The sequence below is a fragment of the Grammomys surdaster genome, unplaced genomic scaffold (assembly GCF_004785775.1).
Source record: "Grammomys surdaster isolate TR1022 unplaced genomic scaffold, NIH_TR_1.0 185, whole genome shotgun sequence".
NCBI lineage: Eukaryota > Metazoa > Chordata > Mammalia > Rodentia > Muridae > Grammomys > Grammomys surdaster.
In genome coordinates, this window is record NW_021604630.1 from 11,408,518 (window position 1) to 11,433,704 (window position 25,187).

The following is a 25,187-nucleotide window of genomic DNA, read 5'->3' on the forward strand; positions in this document are numbered from 1 at the left end:
AGATGTATGTAAGAGAGATGATTCCAAACCCTTGCACTAAAAAATTATATTTGCCTGTTCCAACTTCTTCCCAGCTAGGGTCTGATCACTCTTTTTGCCTGCATGTATTTTGCAATACTTCTTGGCTCTGTCTTGGCTCATTCCGGTGGCATGCTCGCTTCATTTGGAATTGTAGCCAGCACTTGGCTTTACTCACTTTTGATTTATAGCTAATGCAAGGGGATTTTCAGTTGGCAAGAGCAGATTCACAGGTGGTCCTTTATACATTTGCCCATTAGAAAAGAAGGAAGGGCCCTGATACTTGGGCTGGAGATGCTCCCCGTTAAGAGTCTTAGACTTGTATCAGGTTATATTGTGACCCATTAGTGTGACCCATTATAATCTTGCATGCCGACTTGTATTGAAAACTCCTTCTCTATCCCTTAGAGTAATGCCCCCCAAAATCATATGAATTTCCCTAAGTCTAATACATCCAATATGAGTTAATGAATAATGACCTTCTTGTGTCCTGTTGTTCTCAAAGCAAGAATACTTTTCAAAAGTCTGTGGTAGCTGGGCCTGGTAGCTGGCATGCACACACACACACACACACACACACACACACACACACACACACACATTTAGCTCCAGTACTCAAGAGGCAGAAGCAGAGGTTGGCAGATCTCTGAGTGTTAGATCTAAACCCAGAACAAGTGGCTATGGTGTCTATTTAACATATCAAAGCAGACCTGGCAATCTGGTTCTTTCCGGATCTCTCAGCCTCAGGTACCCTACCCCTACCCTAACCGTCACAGCCCTGGGGCTGGGTTGCCCTTCCCCTAGCTGCCCTTCCCTACATAAGCTGCCCAGACATTTTTGTTACTTGAGTCTTTTAGTTTACCCTTTATTCTTCTGGTCTCTTGGTCTGTATCTCCTCTCCCCTCCCTCCTCTCCTCACGTAGCCTAGCTCAGGGTCAAGTTTGCTCTGCACTCTCCCAGATGTCTCTGCCTGTGGCTATGCTTGCCCTACATCTACGATCAACCAATTAACCTTTTCCACCAGACCCAGCCTGGTCTCTTCTCCCTCCCCCCGCTTCTTCTTCTTCTTCTTCCTCCTCCTCCTTTTCTTTTTTCTTTTTTTGATTTTTTGAGACAGAGTTTCTCTGTGTAGCCCTGGCTGTCCTGGAACTCACTCTGTAGACCAGGCTACCCTTGAACTCTCGAACTCAGAAATCCGCCTGGCTCTGCCTCCCAAGTGCTGGGATTAAAGGCGTTCACCACCACCGCCCGGCTTTCTTTTTTTCTTTATCTCTTTCTTTTTTTTTTAATCACTGAGTTCAAGGACAGCCTGGTCTACCGAGTGAGTTAGTTCTAGGATAGCAAGGGCTACACAGAAAAGCTTTGTCTAAAAAAAGAAAGTCAGTAAGTGGTGGCGCATGCCTATAATCCCAGGAAGGCTGTGAGTTTGCAGCTAGCCTGGACTACAGAGTTAAATTGGAGGTCAGCTTGAGCTGCATAACAAGATGCTGTTTCAAAACAGAAAGGGTGGGTGGGTGGCAGAGTTGTTTGTTTTAGTGTGTTGACTTAGCACTCTTTAAAGTTGGCAATCCTGTATCAATTAGCAACTTCCCCAAATTTCACTACTCATTAAAGGTAGAAAACCATGAGCCTACCACAAGTGGCTGCTCAGGTCCTTAGACTTCCCAAGAGGAGTCACTGGCTCCTAAAGTGTTCAGCTCCTGTACAGAACCCCAGGGACACAGAGGCTACTGTATCAGTCCGAAGTCAGGCAGTCGCCTAAATACACCCACCTTTCTAATCCTCAGCCAAGTCTGCAGTACTGTGAGCACGAGAGTGACGTCCTGCCAGATAACATCGCTAAGGGAAATACTTTGCTAGAGTAATGTCCACAGAGCAAGATTAAGTGAATGCTTGGAACTCTACTGTTGAAGATGCAGATAAAATCAAAATGGGGAGGGAGTGGAGAACACTTGCTTCTGGGCACTTTGAGAAGGTCACAGCCATCTGTGAACCCTGGGGCTTTTTGTCAATGGAAAGACAGCACTGCCTTCCACACCTGGGATTCTGTGATCTGGCTAGAACTTTGTTAGCAATGGAGAACTTTGCACACAGCCTATGCTCCTCCATCAGTCTCTTTACAGCCGGACCTTCTACCGTAGGAAATCGCCGCCAACTCTTGGCGTGGGTACCGCGGTTCCTGATGAAACTGTGACCTGCTGTCCCCTTCCCAGATCCTGGACTCCAGCCCTGTCACTCGCCACACACTGCAGATCACGTGGCAGAGTGCTGCTCGCGCCAAGTGTAGCTATTGGCCGCGGCTCGTGTCCCGGGAGCTCATTGGCTGAGTCCCGCGTTCACGTGGGGTCGGGGGGAAAGGGGGTCTTGGATAGCACCCTTAGTGGGGAGAGGTGGCTAGAAAGTTAAAGTGCGCCAGCGGCTGCTGGAGCTGGAATCCAGAGTGCTGCAATCCAGTGAGCAGGTGAGAGGGCTGCTGTTGCATGAATCAAGACCTGCCCCACTTTTGCCGTCGTGGTTGCTGTCACTGTCATCCAGCACAGATGGTGGGGCCGGCCGAAGAGCGGTACCCGGTACGTACCTCCCCAAGCCTCTAGCTCAAGGTGCAGGGATAAGAGATCTGCGGTGCGGGGCACGCGGGGCAGTTCCCCGCCACTTATCACTCGTCCCACTTACACTGATTCACAGGTAGTAGAATCCCCTAGCTGGGCTCAGGTAGTTTGTTGCTTTAGCGTGCAGAAACATCTCAGGGACCCGAGCTGGAGTGGAGCCTAGAGGGAACCCCCCGAGATCCCTGCGCGGAGTTAGCCCTCGAATAGTGGCCAGGGGGGATGTCCTGAACAGAAAATATGTCACAAGTCCTAACACGACACATTCCTAAACTGAGATTTGACACTTTGGAGGATAATTCTAGGTTTTTGCGGCGGGATCTGGAGTCCAAATACAAGCCCCCGGGGCCTCAGTTTCCCGTTACGAAATAGATAAGAGAAACCCGCGTCTCAAGCCCTGACTCCATCAAGTAGTGTGAACTTGTCCTTACTACTCTCCACTTTGGGTCGGATCACCCTTTGCTGCACACAGGCAAGAGGCACACGTTGGACAGTCTCGGGTCTCGGAAGGCAATGGGCCTGGGGTGAGCTCCACCCGGGAACCGGGCAGCCCGCGTGGGGGTGCTCGTGAGGCGCTGCTCCTGTCTGGGCTGTCCCGCCGCCAGGTCCCGCCCTGGTGTGATAACTTGGGCTCCTCCTCCTAGTTCGTCTCCGGGAACTAAGCCCAGGCCCTACCCCCGGGACACCCCGACGCTCACGTAGTTCAGTGGCAGCAGTCAACTCTGTCACTTCTCTCAGGCTCTCCCATGAGGCCAGCGAGCAGTAGCCCCGGCTGCGGCGCCGCGGGAGAGGTAGGTGCAGACCCAGTCCAAGCAGACTGGGGGGCGGGGTGCAGGCACAGCACCCTCGGAGAGTGGCTGGTGGGATCGGGACTCGCTGACCTGTTTCGAGGAAATTGTTCACAGCCACGGTTTTGGATCCAGAGAAGAGGCTGTGAACCGGGCAGCAGTTTCAGAGAAGTGGATGGCAGGCCCACGGAGAAATAGAGAAAGCTAAAAAAGACTTGAGTGGGGACTTGTAGAGTTGTTGGAATGTGGCCCTGTCTCAGCTTGCGTGTCCGGGAGAGAAGGGCTTCTTCAGCCTAGGCAGGGAAGGAATTGGTCCTTTTGGCAAAGATGTCCAGGAGCCAGGGAGAAAGTCGAGACAGCTGAAGTAAACTAGGGCCATTTAGGGGAAAGTTGGTGGAAAGAGAAACATCGGGGCCCTGTTAGCAACCCTGGAAGTCGGAGCTGCAAGTGATCTCAGAAGAAAACATTTAAACCGGGAGATTTCGTTTGTTAAAGCTCAGTTGGGCAGAGGCCTTCTTAGGCCTGTTGCTTCCTGCTGCCTTTGGCCATTATTAGCTCCTGTGGGGTGTCTCATTCAAAGCTACCTGACTGTTCTTTACGAACCCCTCCTTATTCAAAGACATTTATCTCCAAGGATCGAGGGGTGTATACCTTAAGGCTGGAATAATTCGGGTCTGTGTAGAAAAGAGAACCGATGTCAACTTCATACACGTAAAAGTATCAGCTAAAGGTTTGGGGAGAGCCGAGATTTGCTGAAGGGGGTTAGGAGTGGATGGTGGTGTCAGTGGGTTGGTTGTGGATACTTATCTAATGTAGTGTTGCGGTGGGTTATTGTTAACCTGGTTTTAACATCAGAGAGGAAGAGATGCAGAAAGAAAGTCTCAGTCAGAAACTCAGTCGCTCAATTGCCTGAAGCCAGGAAGGCTGGCTGTGGGGCTATATTTTCTGTTCAGACTTGTCAAGCTGAAAAGAAATATTACTGGCCTTCTAAGGCTGGCCAGCATCTTGAGAGACCACGTTATTTCACTAGAACACAGAAGGTATTTCTGCAAGCGTCCCATACTTAGCCCAGGCCCTCTTCGGAGGCAGTTGACTTCTGAGGCACCCACGTGAAAGCAGAGGTGTGGTTGTCCTTGGGAAGCAGTTCCTTAAGGTCCCGGGATCCTGTCCTGCAACTAGTGTCCAGATCCTATGTCGCTCTACCGGCTAATGTGCATTAGTGCTCTGTGCTTCTGCGTGTTTCCTCAGTGGAAGGAGAGCCTGGGGCAGTGTTGGAGACAGTATAACGGCTTTGGTGTACACAAGCATGTGTGGGTGTGAATGTGTTCTCAAGCACCTGTCCAGGTGTCTTCCTTTAGGGGACTTAACTATTGGTGGACTATCTCAGTTTCTGGAAGTACTTCTAAGTGACCATGATCACTATCACAGTCTGTTGAGACATCCCGAGAAGAAAGTCAGGAAAGCTAAACTCCAACAAGCACTTTATTACACTTGGATGTGCATCAGGTTAATAAAAGCTGGAATGTTCTGTGAGATTGACCGACCGACCGTCACATCGCACCCTTGACAGAGGCCGCAAGGGTAAATGCCCTTAACCTGTAGTGATGATGATATCCAGAGAAAAAAAAAAGGAAGGGTTTCCAAGCCGGGGCTGCTTATGCAATTTCACAGGGCAGGAGTCCCAGTGGTAACTCCTGGGCTGTCAGAAACCTCACACTGGCCTTTCATGGAAGAATCTTTGAAAAAAAAAAAGTTCTTGAATATGTTAATGGGATTGTCTCCTGAGCGCAGGCTCTGATTAGAAACTTGTCTCTCCACCCTCAATTCTGTTCGTCCTCACAATTTAGTATTAAAGGGAGCCCCCACTGTAAGTTTGAATCCTGGGCTCCAATTGTACAACTTCACCAATGGCCTCAGCTCCGCTCTTGAACCTGCAGGACTAGAACGCAAGAATATGTCCTCTTGGGTTGTAAGGGAGTGATCTTTAGTGAGCTTTGGTATCCACTTCCCCTTGAGAATTTTCCACCAATTTTTCATCAAGCTGTTTAAGAAAAAACTTTTCAGCATTTGATAGGCATGCCTGAGGCTGGTCCCAGAGCTTGGAGGAGCTGCAGAGGGACTCTAATCCTCGTGCTGACTCAAGCCAGGAGGAACTAAGTGCCTAGCAGGGGGGAACTTCTCTCCCCCATTTGCTCCCAGCTTTTCTAGGGTGGGCAGTGGGAAAGGGCCAGAGTGTGGACCTCATGCTGTTATGCAACTGATGTCCAGTTTTAATGCATATTTAAACAGAATGAGAAATGCCTACAGGAGGAATATTTCTAATAAAATTTTGCAATAGACATGAATAACTAAAACTCAATTTGTTAAGTAATGAGTCCTTAAAAAAAAAATTGAGTTGGTCAACCCGTTGATCGTTTGTAAAGCCAGTTCAGTCCGAGTTTCCAGGAACAGCATGCACGTGAGATCAGACAGACCCGGCAAATTTGCTCTGAAGCTTTTCACCTGATTACTTCCTTCACTAGAAGGGAAGTAGTGAGACGTTGGGTTTTCGGGTACAAGAAGCCCTTAGCTATGGCCACTTGGAAAAGTGCACAGATTCAGAGACAAAGCAGGATAGCCAGACTTCTTATATCCATAAAGCCAATGTATCGAGAGGGGAAAAAAAGAAAGAAGAAAAGATAAGTGAAGAGGATACCTGATACACTTTGTTCTCTCTCCTCTCCCCTTTTCTCTTTTTTTTTTTTTTTTTTGTCATTTTTGTTTGGTTGGTTGGTTGGTTAGTTTTTGTGTTGTTGTTACTGTTTTTCCCTGAAAATATTTTCTCCTCAGTCTTGGCTATCATGGAACTAGCTCTGTAGACCAGGCTGGCCTTACTTAACCTTAGAGATTGTTGTTGTTGTTTGTTGTTGTTGTTGATGATGATGATGTTTTTCCCTAAAAAGGGCATTTCTCCTTAGCCCTGGCTATCCTGGAACTAGCTCTGTAGACCAGGCTGGCCCTGACCTTAGAAATCCTCTTCCCTCTGCCTCCCAAGTACTGGGATCAAAGACATGCACCACCACTGCCAGCCATTTATTTTTCACTATGTATTTGGTTAATTAGATTCAGAAGTTGAAAGAGTCTTTATCGGGTCAAATGCATAGTCTCCCCAGCACTTGTCAAAAGATGAGCAACTTGTCAAAAGATTCCACTGGTCGGGCAGCCATGGTGAGCTTGTGAGCCGGTCTCCTCCCGGCCACCATACACTCTCACCTATGGCTGCCTCATTCCTTCTCTTGAGCCAGAAGATTGGAAACTAATCTCAGTTTTGAGGGGTTGTTGTTGTTGCTGTTATCATTTCGGGACAGAATTTCTCTGTGTAGCTCTTGCTGTCCTGGGACTCTCTGTACACCAGGTTGTCCTTGAACTCAAAGATCCTCCTGCCTCTGCCTATGGAATGCTAGGATTAAAGACGATGAACCACCTAGACAGATTTGAGGTTTTATTACTAGCTTCTTCATCTGAGACCATTGTTAAGTGTCCTATAAATCTGCCATCGTAAGGAGAAGGGTAAAAAGGTGGGCGATTTTAGTGAGGTGTCAGAGCGGTTTGGAATGTTTTCTTAAGGTTCATTTTTCTTCCCGATCATAGAAGCAGTATTGTTTTAGAAGACATAAGGAAACACAAAGCAGGAAACACTTTAAGGAAACATGTTCTATGCACAGTTTGACATTTTTAACCATAGAATGGTCCCTGCTGTCTACGCACAAGGCATACGTAACAAGGTTCCCAGGCAGCCCCAAACCCCGAGTACTCTATGAATTTCCTATACTTTCTACAGCATCCCCCCACAGTTCCAGAGGTCATCTCTCTCTGTTATAGGCCCAAGTGCCTCATATACATAGCCGCCCTTGTGCTTTTGGGTTGTTATTAAGTAAAATAAAGGTTCCTTGAACAACAGCCTTGGGATCCTGAGACTGTCTAATACCCGAGATGGATGTAAGTCCCCGGTGGGCTGATGGCAGATAGATCCATCATGGCTATGTTGGCTAAGGGGAGATTGGCTCCTGAAGAAAGGAGCGGGACTCTGCCAGGTGGGACGGTCTCTTGTAGCTCAGAATGGATGCTGCAGAGTTTAAACTTATCAACTGCTTACTTATGGAATTCTCATCTTACTATTTTTTGAACCACGATTGGCTAAAAAGAGCTGAAGCCATGGGAAAGAAAACCAACGAGAGTGAACTGTATCTCCACTCGATTGTCTATATCCATACAATCTTCTCTCATGGCTGGTATCTGTGTACAACTCCTTTTCACACTAACAGTCCAAGATAAGATGTTAGCTAGGCATGGTGGCCCACACCTCTAATCTCAGCAGAGGCAGGGAGATCTCGGAATCTGGGGCTGGCTTGGTCTATATATCTAGTTCCAGGTTAACCAGAGTTAGTGAGACCTCTCTCAAAACACCAAAAGTAAAAATACAAAGTCCAAAGCATAAGTGAGAATGTCCACGCCATTTAAATACTTTTACAAATAATGAAGTTAGTGGTGTAAAATTAAATGATATGGCGCAGTTGATTTTATGAGGCGTCCTCAGTAGGCGTTCTCGTTATTTCTATTTCTGTTAATTTCTTTACATTTCAATAATTTATTTAGGGCAAATGATATATGCTATCAGAATGAAAATGATAAGGACATTTAGATTATGCCAATTTTCATAATTAAAAAAAACTTGTCTCATAATTCCTTTCCTAATCTACTAGGCATTTCTAATATAAATTTTCTTTATTTTTGAATTTAACTGATTTTCTATAGACAAGAGTTTCACTATACAGAAAATAGATTTTCTCCTTAGCCCTGGCTATCCCAGAACTCCCTCTGTAGATCAGGCTGGCCTCGAACTCAAGAGATCTGCCTGCCTCTGCCTCCCTAGTGCTGTCTCTGCCATCACCACCTCTGGACTGCTTTTAATTCTTATGACAACTGTTATTACCTATAGGCAAGACAAATACCTACTTGTATGTCATGGTATAAAAAAATGAACTGCTCATTCTGTTTCTAAGGAAAGTTATACTAGAACATTAAAACCTCCTATAAGTTTGGTGAAAATAAGTCTGTGTCCACTCTCATCAGTGTGTCTCAGTGTATAAACAGCATAGTGCCTGCATGGCAAACACCAAGTCAATATTTGTGTTAGAAATTTGATGCTTTTATATTAGATTAAGTCAGTATTTATTATTCAAGCCATGAGAAGATCACACTTTATACCTATTAGAATGGTTATCTTTCAAAATTATAATGCGGCCACTACAGAAAATTCCATGGTGTTTCTCGAAAAATTAAAAATAAAATGACTAGGGCTGGAGAGATGGCTCAGCGGTTAAGAGTACTGACTGCTCTTTCAGAGGTCCCGAGTTCAAATCCCAGCAGCCACACGATGGCTCACAACCCTCTGTAATGGGATCTGATGTCCTCTCTTCTGGTGTGTCTGAAGACAGCAACAGTGTTCTCACATACATAAAATAAATAAATAAATAAATAAATAAATAAATAAATAAATAAATAAATAAATCTTAAAAAAAAATGACTACGTGACCCAGTGATCCTACTACAGGGTGTGCATTCAAGGGATAGGAAATCAGTATGTTGAGGTGACATTTATAGTCCTGTATTCATGTAGCTGCACTCTCAGGGAATGAATGCACAAAGACCATGTGGTGTGAATAGACAGTGGAGAACTGTTCAGCCACAGACAAGAATGAAGAGGTGTCATTGTAGAAACATGGAGAGGAGCTTGGTGGGCACTGCGCTAAGTGCAATAAGCCAGCTACAGAAAGACAAGTGGACGTACTCTTGTCGAATCGAAGAAGTTGAGCATGCTGAATATGTAATAGAACAGTGGCTGCCAGATGGTGGGCACTGAGGAACTAGGGAAACATCCATCAAAAGATATAAATCTTTAATTCCAAAGGAGGAATACATTTAAGGGATCCATTGCATCACAGTGGCTATCATTAATAACACTGTGTACCTGAAAATTGCTTAGGGTAGATTTTAAATATTCTCACCACACCTCCCAAGTATGTGAGCAAATGCATGTTAAGTGTGTCAGCCATTCCACAATGTGTACATATGTCAAAACAGCATTTTTATTGCATTTATTCATTTAGTATGTGTAAGTGTGGTCCACTCAGTGTTTGTAAAAGTCAAAGGACAACTTGTAGGTACTGGTTTCTCCCATCAAATATAAGGGTCACAGGGATTACTCTGAGGCATCTCACCAGCCTGGAAATATAAAGTTTTTATTTGTCAAATGATAGTCTACAGTGTATAGCAAAAACAATCCTCAAATCAACTGTTTGTGGGGTATATACTCCAAAAGGGAGGATGTCTTTTAGTCAAATAAGTAATTCTGCAAACAATAGGAAACCATAATTCTTTTGCTTTCAAGACAGGATCTCTCAGTGTAGCCCTGAAACTCAATCTGTAGACCAGGCTGGCCTCAAATTCAGAATCCACTTGACTCTGCCTCCCAAGTGTTAGGATGAAAGGCATGCTCCCCCCACCCCCACCTCACACACCTTGCAGGAAACTGATTGTTAATATCTTTCATTCTTCTCTGTGGTATATTAACATACAGGAGGATCCAAGACATCCTGGTAGAAAAACCCAAGAATTAGCCTTCAAACTGCTGAGTTCCATAGTCTTTTCCTTGTTGGTTTTACTCTTAGCTTCTCTTTCCACCCCTCCCAGGCCCCCAGTTCATGCCCCCTTCCACACAGTCTTTGCAGAGACCTGTGTCCTGTGAGAGAGACCACATGGGAGCACTGAGCCCAGATGAAAGGCAACATTGTCCGTCTGTGCCAGAATGAGGGTTTAAGCATCTATCTGACCTCTTCACTGTTTTCTCTCATCTCCCTTTTCCCAGACTTCTAGCCTGCTCGTCTAGCGTGATGGCTGTGGACATAGAATACAGCTACAGCAGTATGGCCCCTTCTCTACGCAGAGAGCGTTTCACCTTCAAGATCTCCCCAAAACTGAGCAAGCCACTGAGGCCTTGTATTCAGCTGGGCAGCAAGGATGAAGCCAACGGGATGGTGGCCCCTGCGGTTCAGGAGAAGAAGGTGAAGAAGCGGGTGTCTTTCGCCGACAACCAGGGGCTGGCCCTGACAATGGTGAAAGTGTTCTCGGAATTCGATGACCCACTAGATATACCGTTTAACATCACCGAGCTCCTAGACAACATCGTGAGTCTGACGACAGCAGAGAGTGAAAGCTTTGTTTTGGATTTCCCTCAGCCTTCTGCAGATTACTTAGACTTTAGAAATCGACTTCAGACCAACCATGTCTGCCTCGAAAACTGTGTGCTGAAGGATAAAGCCATCGCAGGCACCGTGAAGGTCCAGAACCTGGCATTCGAGAAGGTTGTGAAGATCAGGATGACATTTGACACCTGGAAAAGCTTCACAGACTTCCCTTGTCAGTATGTGAAGGACACTTATGCTGGTTCAGACAGGGACACGTTCTCCTTTGACATCAGCTTACCCGAGAAAATTCAGTCCTATGAAAGAATGGAGTTTGCCGTGTGCTATGAGTGTAATGGCCAGGCGTACTGGGACAGCAACAAAGGCAAAAATTACAGGATCATCCGGGCTGAACTCCGATCCACTCCGGGAGTGATTGAGCCGTACAATGGACCAGATTTTGGAATCTCTTTTGACCAGTTTGGGAGCCCTCGGTGTTCCTTCGGCCTGTTTCCAGAGTGGCCTAGTTATCTGGGATATGAAAAGCTAGGGCCTTATTACTAGTGACTGCAGTTGACAGTCCATGGCTCTGATCAAGATGGGGGAGAGATCACAAGGCCAGAGGGAAGTTGAACTGCCTTTAGGCGTGGTTTTTGAAAAGACAGGATCCCGTTCACCTTTTTCTTAAACCAGCAAGTCCAGCATGTTTCTATCACACCTGGCTCCTAGCTCAGAGGAGAGGAGGCGTGCTGATCTTCTGTGACATCCGGGTTGGCCGCAAGGGAATGAATAGAATGGTGCCAGAAGAGTCTGGAGAAGAGCCAAGCTGGCAAGGACAGAGGAAGCTGGCCTCTCTTCCACACTTGGACTTCGAAAGTCACCCAGAAACCTTAGTCTCCAGCCTTTTCTAGCCTTATCATTGACCTCGAAGGTCCTGCCCCTGCTCATGGCTTTCCATGTGTCCCCTTCATTCCACATGTACTCGGAGGGAGCCACCTCAGTTCTGTGACACACTGGCCTGATACCCAGCAGCCTCAGAAGAGGGACGGGACAGCTGCTTTCTGTGCAAGTTCTCTCGCTACATTTCCACCTCCTACTCAGTCTATCCCATGATCTGGACAAGATAGTCAAAGCAAATAAGTAGCTTGTGTCTGGAATAGGCATCCCCTCCGCTCTCTCCTGACCTCTCCTTTATATTCCAGAAGAGAGCAGCATATTAGTTACTGGAAAGTCATTGGTTCCTGTGTGGGGTCATGGGGTACAGCACTGGGACAAGGTAGGATGGTCTGAACTTTTAGCTTTTCCTCTTGGATTTTGGGGGAGCTTCCGAAGCACTCAGTTTCACCCCGCGTTACCAGAAGACTCAATGACAAGATTCATTTCTACTTGCCTGGCGGGTGTGGGAGCTGCTTTCCTTTGAGAGAGTCCTAGTTCTCGAATCTCCTGGAGTGTCCACTTCAACGCCTTGTCTGAGACTTTCAAAGAGCAAGACTGGCATAGCCTCAAGTCCTCCAGAATACACTTAGATTTGTTTGCAATATGCATTCATCTTCAGGATGCTTTAACGAACCCCCAAGGACATTCATTGGGTGTTTTTATTTATGGTGTGTATTATGAAAAGATAGGGGAGGGAAAAAAAACAAACCTCACCACGTTTTTCTGTTATTTTAAATGTTTGTCAACTCTGAGGTATCAGATGAATTTTTCTTAGCCATATTGGATTGCATTATCATACGCTAGTGTGAGACTCTTGGAGCTCTTACTGTCGGGTGAACCCCCAAACCCTGTGATTTTTCTCTAGGGCAAATTAAAGTTATAGGGGAGTTTGAAAACTATTTTTACACACATATTTGTAGAAATTTAGGGGTGTTGTTTGGTTTCGGATGTTTGGTAAAAGATGTCTGCTTAATTTTCTTACTGAAGTGATGTTTCCCTGAGACAGGGAAAGGAACATAGAGTCTCATAGGTTCAGAGGCGGGGCCACCAGACGGAGCCCCGTGCCCTCTGGCTTCCTAAGTTAGCATCAGGCAGATGTCAAATGTTTTTGATCCTAGCATGTGTGGTTTATTTTTTATCTTAACTTTTTCACTTTTGAAGTTTAAAGTGTTTTGACTTTTTAAATGTTATTTTCTATGATTTCTTATTCCTAAAACTGGTACTAGTCTGTAATCTGTGCTTTGTATATTGTGCCTCTCCCAGATGGGTACCAATCTGGGGTTGCATGCTGATATCTGTGAAGAAATCACCTTTGTATGTGAGGCTGAACCTAGGCGGAGGAGGGGGGCGGGGGCGGGGGCGGCGTGTTTTATCTAAGCATACCATATATTTCCCATATGAGTGTATTTTAAATGTTCTGGATTTGGTGATCAGAGCAGCTAGATTTAAATTGGATGGAAGCAAAACTGATCTCTTATGGGTCCTGCATTTTGTGTTAAGAAGGAAGGCAGCCAGGGGCACTGTAACTTACATAGCTGCAGACTAAAGATCATAAAAGGGTAACCACAGAATGAAGTCTGTTCAGTGGTGTGGAATGATGATCTTCAGACATTCCGTGTCAAAAATATGAAATATGGTAATTCCATGTTATGTATCTCTCCTAAAGCAGACATACCCTCACCCCCTTTTTGCCCATATTTTCTCCAGTTTTCTTGCTCATGGGCACTGGTTGAAAGCCCCCAGCCAGCACACCTTGGGTACACCCCTTGCCCCCCACCCCCCACTGCTCAGCTCAAAGGGCTTGTCTTCGCCTGTTTGCCAGGACCCTTCCCAATGAAGCAGCCTGTGTGCTTGACTTCCTTATCAAGGCTGTCACTCAGAGACTGAAGAGTCTTTCTTCTGTTTTTTTCCTCCAGCACAGCCCTTCTCCTTTTGACCCAGCCTGTCCCATGACTCTGAGATAGCCTCAGGAGCTGCACTGAGAAACTCTATGCTTTGTTCAGAGTTCACCATTGTAGACAAATTTACACACCTCAGAAGATGACAGGCCCCTTGCTTGACCCGGAGATCTGCCTTCATGCAATTCTTGGTTATAGTGATGGATGGACCCTAACCCCCAGACACAGTGATCCAGGAAGGGAAGGCAACTCCATTCTTTGTTCCATATTTATTTCCCCAAATTCCCTGGGGCACTTTTGCAGAATGGTTACAATAAATAAACTAGACCATAAGACACACTCTCCATGTTTCTTGCAAGAAGCATTTGAGTGTTGTTAGAATTCTTTCTAGAAAGCTAGGAAGACATAATGGAAGTCTGTAATTCTGTAGAAACTGAAACAACTTGAGTCAGTGGTGGGAGTTATTTTATCCCTGAGATGTAAGCTTGATGGCTCCTTGTTTTGGGGAAGCTCTGCACTCAACCGTGTCTCCTGGCATGATCACAGAAGCTGCAGATAAGATGTTCCAGAAATCCTGCCATCTTACCTATAACAGGATCTTCCAGAGTCACTCAAAGACAATTTGGCATCGTGGAGGACAGCAGGCAAGAGAGTACTGGTTTCTCCTGCTGAGGTATCCCCAGTTCCACCAGCAAAGCTGTATGCATTTCCACAGTTTTGCTGCTAGTTCCCAGAGACCCCTGGGGCACGAGGACTTCTAGAATGCACACGTGATGATGTTACACTTTTGCTTTAATGTGAACATCCAACTGACGGGCTTGCCGACAGTGTATGCCTAAATGTGCCTTGTTCAGAAACTTCTGCATGTTTGTAGGAAATATTTTTGTATACATTGGTAGAGGGGAACTGCACTTTAAAATCACAAGAATGGATGTTTGTGTGTGTATGTGTGTGGTGGAAGAGAATGGTTTCTTTGTATCTCAAAAGCAAAAATGAAATAAATACAGAAAGAAAGAAAAAAAAAACAGAACCATTCCTTCTAATTTTAGTGTTGAAAGAAGGGGAGCTATATTTTAAGTCAATGCTGTTTTTTTTAATACATGCCTTTCGCCGGGCGGTGGTGGCGCACGCCTTTAATCCCAGCACTTGGGAGGCAGAGGCAGGCGGATTTCTGAGTTCGAGGCTAGCCTGGTCTACAGAGTGAGTTCCAGGACAGGCAGGGCTACACAGAGAAACCCTGTCTCAAACAAACAAACAAACAAATACATGTCTTTTTTTTTTAAACATATAAGTTATATTCAGTGAATGTGAAAAGCTGGAAGGCTTGCAGGGTGGGGAGGGGGCCATTGCTTTAAGCAGTGAAGGCAGGTGATGTAGCCTTCACCTAGAACCAGAGAGGAGAAACAGAGGTGACTACTGCCCTGTACTCATCCTCCTCATCCAAGGTTGAGACTCTTGCTTCTTCCCTCCCTCTCAGAGCTCTTGAGAAGGAGAGCAGGCAAGGATGTGGATTCAGACAATCCTGGGAAAACTATGGCTCTCGCAGGTTTGAACCGCTCCATTGCACAGACTTGGTATCCAGGAAAATAAACCATCTGCTTGTGTGGCCTATCCTCTCTCATTGAATAGCAGATGTGTACCCTACATGAGATTTTTCAGAAGGTTCAAAAACCAAGGGGGCGGGAGGAGAGGGGAGGGATAAAGTGGCTGCAGTCTACCCCCCTGGGAAAGCACAGCTATAGAATAGTAGCATGAACAAAAGTTGTGCAGCTAGTATGTAGATCCAACCATGAGCTCCAGCTATAGCTATTGTGGCTTGAACGTGAAATGTCTCCCAGACTGGTCTGAAGTTAGCCTTGCTATTTTGGGAGATGGTAAGAAATTTAAGAGGTGGAGCTTGGTTGGAGGATATAAATTACAAGTGGGGAAGGGTGCCTTTGGGCACATCTCTTGCACTGCACCTCTCCCCATCTCCCTCTTTTTCTGGGCTTCCCTGAAGTATGCTACTTGGGACCCCCACACTAATTCTGCTGTGGTGTTCTGCCTCACCAAAGGACCACAGCATTAGATTCAACTGATCATGACCCAAACCAGGTCCCAAAATAAATCTTCCAAGTCACTCTCTCAGACATTTGTCACAGTGGTTTGAAACTGATAAACTTGCCTTCTCAAAAAAGCTAAACACCGCCCACAGTTAACCACTGCAGAGATGGAAAGAAAAAACAGTGTTGCTTTTTATGACTATGAAGTTCAGTAGAGTTTTAGAATCATTAAGTGTGAATCTTTTCATCTAGTTTCTAAGGTGACTGGGATCAAAACAAAGTAAAAGAGAAACAATGTCCTCAGAATTGTATGTGACCAACTCTACCATCAGTGGGACAGTAGCTGCTCAGGTGCTTTTTTCAAAGCATGTCTCAGTGGTTTGCAACCACTCCTGTGTGTACACATGCCCTGAGAGATTTCCAGTGGATGCAAGAGCCACAGAAAGACCTAGGAAATCAGAACCTTGAGTCCTATTGTTTTCTGCTTTGTTTTCAGACAGTCTCTCTATGTGGCCTTGGGTATCCTGGGATTCACGATGTAGACCAGGATGGCCTGGAATTTAGAGATCTGCTTGCCTCTGCCTCTCAAGCGCTGTGATTCTGAGTTCTATTCTGATCTCAGTCACTGACCTCCCAGGCCTCCTGCACCTACCTGGTCATCTTGCCCTCCTGAAGTGAACACAGATATCTGAATGAGGATAAAGGAAGTAGGAGACAGAGAGGTGGTTTGAGTACTTCTGAGGTTAGCCAGCATGTTCACTTTTTCAAAGACTTCTTGAACACAAAGTCCTGTAGGAAGGGTCATGAGTCACAGAGTAAACGGCACTCTTGAACATTGTTGGACTTTCTAAACTCATTTTTGGGCAAGCTGCACAGAACAGCAGAGACCACAGTCTACAGAAGAAGAGGTTCTCAACCCTCCTAACACTGCGGCCCTTTAATACAGTTCCTTACGCTGCATTTGAAGGACTCTTTAACAGCCCTGAGCATGGCAAACATGGCACCAGCAGACCTCCTCTTCCCCATTGTCTCTGTCTTGCTAAACCATTAGAGTACATTCCTAAAGCTAGCCCCCGACGTCTATTCACTTATTTGGCCACTGACTCAGTCCTGAGACTCACAAAGTCTAACTATCAAAACACCAAAGATCCAGGAATCAAAATTCATTATTTGCCTACACTGGCTAACCCGTGCAATGAGGATTTACCAATTCATCTTGATACAGTCTTTCCCCCTTTTTCTCCTTAAAAATCCACTCCTGCAAAAGCTCCCGATTTCTGTCTTTGTCCTATCCATAGGCACCCCCACCGCAGCCCCTCTTGGTGTCTGAGTGTGTTCTGTGCAGACTCTGAGAGGGGCCCCTTACAGTGTTAACTCCTAACCATAAATTTATTTTCATTGCTACTTCATAACTGTAATTGTACTACTGTTACAAATCATAAGGTAACTATCTGATATTTTCAATAGTGCTTGAAGATCGATGTGAAAGGGTCATTCAACCCTCAAAGGAGTGACGTCACACAGGTTGAAACCCTCTGGCCTATAGGGAAAGAGATAGAAGCTCTGGGGGCATCCCTCTTAACACTGCAGCCCTTTAATACAGTTCCCGTGAGGAACTCTCAGGGCCCATGAGGAAGAAAGCATGCTTATCCATTTGTTTTTGCTTTCCCCAATTCTCTGGAACTCGTCAGTTGCACAGAACTGAAGGAAAACTGAGGCTATGAAGAACAGGGCTTCATGATAGAGCCACTCAGTTCCCAGAGTGGGAGGAAGCAGGGTCATCCCTTCCAAGGGCTTCGTCTACTCGTGCTAGGACCACAGACTAGTAAGCATAAAAGGTAGAAGGACATGAGTGTGTCTTTGATGGCCTTATGGGACATCAGGATGGGACTGACGGACAGAAACAACCCACGAGGCGTGCGGTTACCAAGGCTCCAGGAGAGAAGTGGGATTCTTGGCCTTCATAACCTGCACCATAACTTCCAAAACTTTTGTTGTAGTTTAAGATAGGAACGTTTTGGCTAAACTTCATTCTTTTTTTTTTTTTCCTGTCACCATCCTTGGAGCAGGAGAGCGAGGGAAGCTCCCTGGACGTCTCACACTGTGCCCTGCTCATCAACACTGATAAGCCTCCCGCAGACTGGGCCTTAGATGTGACAGAAATTGACCAGGAACATAGACTTTTCTCTTGGGGCCCAAGGTATCACTAATGATCTCAGATTTTGGTTGTCTGTTCAAAGCGCTAAGACCTGGCCACCAGGTAAGGAGACAATTGGCAAGCTTTTCCTATGAGTTACAATGTTGTATGTATTTTGGGTGTTGCTTCTTCTTGCCTATTCTTTATCTTTATTTTTAAAAATATATTTTAAAAAGAAACCAGCTCTTTCCTCATAGACCATACTACAACAAAACTTGGTTGAATTTTATAAACACATTTGTCCTGTACTCACGGGTTGTCTGTTCTGGCAATGGAGATACGTGAGAGGGTACTTGCTGAAGAGGAGGATCGGGGGGTTATTTTCTTTGGCCCTTTGGAGGATTCTGATTGCCCATGGCCATAGTGTGCAGGAGTACATTCTGGCTGGATAGTGCTTATTTTGGGGAGGGGGCAGGGAATGAATTATTCTAACAGAGTGGCGGTTTAGTCTGTGGTTTCACTATGTTTCTGTTGGTTGGGTTTTCTGTTTCCTAATTGTAGTACAGATAGCCAAAAGCCCTCTGGAAATTATAGCAAATTTACTCTTAACAGTAGCTTGTTTAAAAGGAAAGGGGTTATTAATGGTTTGGGCTTATTCCATACTATGGCCTTCACTCATCCCACCACACCCCTGGGCCTAACATCGAGGGCATGGCAAAGCTCCCAAGGGAGTGCCGTGGACAGACACTGGAGACTAGCAGTCACTGTTCTAGATCCCACGGCTCAGGAAGCAACTCCAACCGGCTCCTGGGAATTTTGTCAGCTATGGATTCTCAGTTCATATTTCTATATCCAGACAAGTTCAAGAGACCTTATATGCCCAGGAGACCAAGAAGGTTTGTAACCATCTCCGAAGCCTCTGGACCAGTGGTTCTCAACCTGATGGTGATGATCCCCCTCAGGTTGGCATATCAGACATCAGATATCAGATATTTACAGTTCACAACAGTAGCAAAACTACAGTTATGAAGTAGCAACAAAAATAATTTTATGAATGAGAGTCACCACAACGTGAGAGTCGAAGCATTAGGAAAGTTGAGAATCACCGCCATACACCATGACCCCGAAGACCCTGGTAGCAACCATGAGGGGAGGGCGCGGATGTTCTACCTCCTATACTCAGATGCTCTTTCCTAAAGGTATTCACTGCTACCTAAGTCATGAAGGTGGTCTGTCGTGCTAGGAGGATCTTTATTAGTGCTAAGGGAACGTACAAGCTCTGAAGGAGTCCCTTAGAGATCAAAAAGGAACCATGTCAGCAAAGTAGACTTGAATTTGCAGCATCTGCTTCTATTTGAGGCTGGCGGTAGATTGGAGGAATTCTACCTTCACTAGGTTCAGTGCTGGGGTGGGTGAGAAATCACTCCCTCCAGTGGGCTCACTTCCAGAGCCCCTGATTCATTTGCCTTGGTCAGATAGCTTGGTCTTTTTTAGACATGCTAAGATTTTTCTGGTTTTATTAATATATACCATTTTATTAGAAATCATTTTATTAATTTGAAGATGGCATAAAAATCAATAGGTTTATCGTGGCATCTTCATCCATATGCGTCGTTAGACTTTATTCTCATCCCTTCTTTTCCCACCGACCTTCCTAAACTCCCTCTCCTCTTTCACTTCACGCTTTTCCTTCCCACTTTCTGTTGCTGTGATAGACAGTAACCCAGCGCAGCTTGTGGCAGACAGTGTTCGTTGGGTGCACATGTCTCAATCACTGTCTATAACTGAGGGAAATCAGGGAAGGCACTCAGGCAAGGATGTAGTCAGGTACCATGGCGGAACACTGCTGCCTATGGCTTGCTCAGCTTGCTTTCTTATAGAACCCAGGGACACCTGTCCAGGGTGGCACTGCCCACAGTAGGGCAAGTCCTCTCACAATATGATTAAATAAGAAAATCCCCCACCCTCCAGACATGCCCATGGAGCAATCTGATGAAGGCAATTCTTCAGCTGAGACTTCCTCTTCCTAGGTGATTTTTGTTTGCGTCAAGCTGACAAAAACTAACCAGCACTTCCTTCCTCGAGCCAGTCCTGCCCCTTTCTGATGCTTATCCCTTGAATTCCGCTGCTCTATTCCCCCACCAACCTTAAAATCCCATCGTTCTCTATTTTTCTTTTTAACAAATTAACAATCACCATTGGTCACTTAGTTATTGATCCCCATGCTGACATACCAACCCGAAGGTCTTTGCATCAACTCTAGAAACCAGCTGTGCACATCTGCACACGCAGCAGATGCCCCATATTAATGTGAGTTCTGTGGGTGCTTTTCTTCAACCATCTATGATGTTACTGCATTAAGCCATCATTCCTTATATTCCTTATGGTTATAACAGAGAGAGAGAGAGAGAGAGAGAGAGAGAGGGAGAGGGAGAGGGAGAGGGAGAGGGAGAGGGAGAGGGAGAAGAGGAGGGGGAGGGAGAGGGAGAGGGAGAGGAGAGAAAGAGAGAGGAAGGAGTGGGGAGAGAGAGAAGAGAGAAGGGAAAAGATGGGGAAGGGAGGAGGGGGAGGGGAGGAGAGCAAAAGAGGGGGACGGGGAAGGGAGGAAAATGGGAGAGAAAAATAGGGAGAGAGGAGAGGAGAAGAGAGACTTTGACACAAAAATCAAAGAAAACATTTTCTTTCAAAGACTCTGGCACCAGTTGATTTTCTGCACTAGAAGGGTATGATTTCTTCAAAGGTTCTCTACCCAGGAAGCTCTCTGTCCCTCCTCACCAGGACAACGATGAAAGTGATGCCGTGCTGACAGTGGCTGGGGCAGGAGAGAGTGACCAAGGAACTGCAGCTGCTGTGCCCCGGCAGAGCCCATTTTCCCCAGACAAGAGAATTACAGACGCGTTGTCCCCAGTTGTGACTTCAGGGCAGAGCAGCAGAGAGCACGACCCAGAATTATCTGGTACTCCTCCAACTGCGTGAAGTAATGGAATATTTTTAAACCAATTATTTATTTATTTTTATCAAAAATAATCTTTTCCATACATTTTAATCATGTTTTCCCCTCTCCCAACTCCTTCCAGATCCTCCCACCACCTCCCCACCCACCCATCTCCCATCTTCTTTCTCTTTAGAAAACTAGCAGGCAAAATAAAACAAACAGCAACAACAACAGGGCAAAAAAGGCCATAAGAAGTGCAGAGATAAAAAAAAAAACAAAAACAAAACTAAGCAAACCAGAAAAGGAACTGCCTGCTATGCTTGGGGTGAAGAGATTGAACATCAGAGGTAGAATTCTGGGTTCAATCTCTGGCACCAAAAATGGGAGACAATTGACAGGGTGGCAAGTATTCCCCTCTGAAAGGCCCTTCCCAAGCTTTCTGGGTTCTAGAAACACATGTGTGAGAGCCTCCTCCTTAGAATGTAAGAATGGCCTCACTCCTGCTCCATGGGCTCCTAAATGCAGTTGAGCGTGACACCCTCCTGCTTCGTAGGCTCAGGAATGCAGGGTGTCCTAAAAAAAAAAAAAAGCGGACAAAAGCAAACTGAACAAAAGTCTCTGCTGGAGAAAGCTGTCTGACTCTGTATCATGCAAACACACTCTGGTTATGTTTTGGCTATAATATCAAGGAGAATTATCATCTCCTTTCCCAAGACTATTTCACAGAACCACAGTTGGATATCTTCTAGCTGTACATACGTGCCTTTCATTTACATTCATAAATTAAATTACTTGGCAAGGCATTTTCTGTATCATACTAATAACATTACATAAAAAAAATAAAATTCTGGGTGCTTTTATGAACAAGGCTGTGATTAAGACCACGTGTTTTAGGGAGTATAGACAGAAAAGGCAATGTTGTATCAAGAAAAGAAACTATTTAGAATCCAACAATGGTTATTTAAATTTTCCCTCCCGGATTATGCACACTTCGCTGTGTTTTGTATATGAGATTCAGCTGAGGATAGTTAGTATTTCAGTTTTAAAAATGAAACCATCACTTTGAGATCATTGTTGGTTCACATGCAGCTGGGAGAAATGATAGAGATTCCATTTGTGTACCACATTTTGACATTTGCCACCAGGAATATCTGCCAAAGCCGTCACACAAAGTCATAACCAAGATGGTGCCATTAATCCAGGTAGATACAAAGTATTCTCACTGAAAAGATCTGTTGGTCTTCCTGCCTCCCTCACTTGCGGTTCACTCCTTTCCTCTCTCATCCATCTCCTACCTCGGTCCTTAACTCCCGGCAGCCACCAAGTTGTGCAATGCTTCTTTCTCATTTCAAGAATGTGATATAAACGCGATCACACAGTGTATAACTCATGGGGCTCGTCCTTTTCACTTGGCCTGTGGTCCTATAGATTTCTCCACACGTACACACTCCCAAGTATCAGAGGTTGGTTTCTGTCCCTGCTGGGGACCATCCCACTGTGTGCATTTTCCACATTTAGCTTATCCATCAACATATGGATGTTTGGTTTGTTTCCAGTCTGATGCTATTATGAATAAAGATTACAGACATTCATATGCAGATCTTTATGCAAATATACTTTCTTAAATTTTTTTTCCTGTAGGGCAAGTGCTCAAAAGTAAAACTTCTGGGTCATATGGTAACCCATATTTAGTTTAATTTTGTTTTGTTTTTTAATAAGAAACTGCCAATCTCAAGAATCTGACATAGGGCCGGTGGTGGCGCACGCCTTTAATCCCAGCACTTGGGAGGCAGAGGAAGGTGGATTTCTGATTCGAGGCTAGCCTGGTCTACAGAGTGAGTTCCAGGACAGCCAGGGCTACACAGAGAAACCCTGTCTCGAAAAAAAAAAAAAAAACCCAAAAAAAAGAATCTTACATAGGCCAAGGATAAGGAAATGGGCTGTTTGGCAGGAATCTGGCATTAGGCTAGAACAAAGAAGTAATTTCATGCAGGAATCTAAATATTAGGCTAGAACAAGGAAGTAGGCTTCAGACATGAAAATGACTTTGGGCTAGGACAGGGAAGTTGGCTCAGATATTTTGGTCATCCTGATAAACCCTTAGAAACATCGATCACGGGACTGTACTTGGAATTTTGTTTATTGCCTTGCTTGTTCCTTGACTATTTGTATCTATTATATTGCTAGTTCTTGAACCTAGAAACTGACCTTAATGCTTGCATGTAATTAAAGTGGTATAAAAGCAAAAAGGAGGAGGAGGGAATGGGATAGGGGTTTTCTAGGGAGAGGAAACGGGGGAAGGGGATGACATCTGAAATATAAATGAATAAAATATCAAAAAAATAAATAAATGAATAAAAGAAACTGCCAATCTTTTCTAGGGCAGACTTGATCATTTTATTTTTTATTTTATTTTATTTATTTATTTATTTATTTATTTATTTTGGTTTTTCGAAACAGGGTTTCTCTGTATAGCCCTGGCTGTCCTGGAACTCACTCTGCAGACCAGGCTGTCCTCGAACTCAGAAATCCACCTCCCTCTGTCTCCCAAGTGCTGGGATTAAAGGCGTGCGCCAACCACTGCCCGGCTGACTCGATCTTTTTATAATACCACAAGTAATGTATTCAACCTCTCTCCATCCTTGTCTGATGCTGTGACTAGGTTCTAGTGCAGTAATTCTGACACACGTGTTGTGACTGGAAAATTATGTTGACTATCTTCCCACGGGCCGATTCACCATCTGTACAACTTCTTTGGTAAAATGTCTTTTCATATCTTTTTTTCCCATTTTTTGATTGGTTGCTCTGTTTTTCTGTCACTGTTGACTATGAAGAGTTCTTTAGGCCGGGCGGTGGTGGTGCACGCCTTTAATCCCAGCACTTGGGAGGCAGAGGCAGGCGGATTTCTGAGTTCGAGAGTTCGAGGCTAGCCTGGTCTACAGAGTGAGTTCCAGGAGAGTCAGGGCTACACAGAGAAACCCCGTCTCGAAAACAAAACAAAACAAAACAAAACGAGTTCTTTATATATTATAGGTACTAGCCCTTCATTGGGTGCGTTATTTCAATCCTTTTTCCCTCTTTTTGTACCTTTTCTTCACCCTCATCATAAAAGGACTTTCTTGGAGCTGAAGGTTTACAGTACTGCCATTCTCATTTACGGGTCTACCCATGCATCTAGTGCCAGCGCAAGGACTCTTTGCCTAGACTGTGAGTCTAAAGATTTTCTTCTATGTTTTCTTATAATAGTTTTCTACTTTGGGGGACTGGAGTGATGGCTCAGTACTTAAAAGCACTGGCAGAACTTCCAGAGGACCCGAGGTTAATTCCCAGCACCTACATGGCCGTTCACAACTTTCTGTAACTCCAGTTCCACGAGATCCCATGATCTCTCCTGGCTTCTTTGGGCAACTAGGCATGTAAGTGGTACACAGACATACCTGCAGACAATACACTCATACACATACAATGTTTTAAAAAAAGAAAAAAGTTTTCCATTTTTCTATTTTAAATACATGACCCGAGGTTGTGGACTCTAGTATAGTAACCATGCTCCAGCGGATAGCCACTGGAATACAACACATGAATATATGGACAACACAAATTGAACTCAGTGAGCTGTTTAAAAAAAGAAAACTTAAAGTTGGGGAGGAATGAGGGAAATGGAGGGTAGATGTAAGAGGAGTTGGGGGGACCACAGGGTGACTCTGATCAAAATACAATGTATGGATGTATGAAATTCTCAAAAATTAATAAAATACATTTAAACAAATAAATGTTGATTTAATTTTTGTTGGGAGATTTTAAAAGGTAGGGGTGGCTCTTTCTAACAGGAGATGTCCACCTGCCTCAGAACCATTTATCGAAAAGACAAGCTATCCACCATAGAGCTGCATTTGTGTTGTTTTCCCAAAAGAGCAGATAGACACCATAGAGGACTTTACTTATGGGTTGTGTGCACTGATCTGTTGTGTCCAGGGCTGGCACTGTGTGCTATCATTTCATCTGACTTCTATAGTTATGTGGTAAGACCTAATAGGAAATAGAGTCATTTTTTCCATTTTATTTTATTTTAGCTATCACAAGATTTGTGTCTTTACATATAAACCCTATAATATTGTCTTTACAAAAACCATGCTGAGATTTTAATCAAAATTGCATTACATCTACCAATCAGTTTCAGAAGACTTGACATATTTACTGCAGTGAGTCTTCCGGCCCATGAACACAAAGTTCCTTTTTATTTGTCTGGGCTTCCTTAATTTCTTTTGTAGGCACTTTGCTATGGTTTTTTCTTTTTCTAGGAAACAAATACTGTATATCAGCACTTCTGTTTATTTTGAGTGACTTTACATTGAACTGGATTCTTAATTTTAATTGTCAGGTGTTTATAGTTAACTATACAGAAATGTATATAAAATATAGTATATAAAAAATGAAAAATATAGTATATAGAAATAGTATAAAGAAATGTAATTGTGTGTGTGTGCATGTGTGTGTATATGCATGTGTGTGCATGTGTGTGTATGTGTGTGTGTGTGTGTGTGTGTATCTTATACCCTACAAGGACATAGGACTCACTTATTAGATCTAGGAGGGGCTTTCTT

At 44.7% G+C, this 25,187-nt stretch overlaps 1 protein-coding gene across 2 annotated transcripts; it reads left to right on the top strand.

Annotated features, from left to right (window-relative positions):
- The first annotated feature begins 2,421 nt into the window (after positions 1-2,421).
- Positions 2,422-14,483, top strand: Ppp1r3b (protein phosphatase 1 regulatory subunit 3B). 2 transcript variants are annotated; one of them, XM_028768292.1, is made up of 2 exons: positions 2,422-2,588; positions 10,320-14,483. In XM_028768292.1, exon 2 carries the CDS (start codon positions 10,345-10,347, stop codon positions 11,197-11,199), a length of 855 nt encoding a protein of 284 aa, XP_028624125.1. In that variant the 5' UTR covers positions 2,422-2,588; positions 10,320-10,344; the 3' UTR covers positions 11,200-14,483. The 2 variants fall into 2 exon arrangements, with proteins under 2 accessions (XP_028624125.1, XP_028624126.1); XM_028768293.1 differs by lacking the exon at positions 2,422-2,588 and adding an exon at positions 3,288-3,415.
- The last annotated feature ends 10,704 nt before the right edge of the window (positions 14,484-25,187 follow it).

Coding starts and splice junctions, on each gene's coding strand:
- Ppp1r3b (XM_028768292.1), top strand. CDS start 10,345: ATGGCTGTGGACATAGAATACAGCTACAGCAGTATGGCCCCTTCTCTA.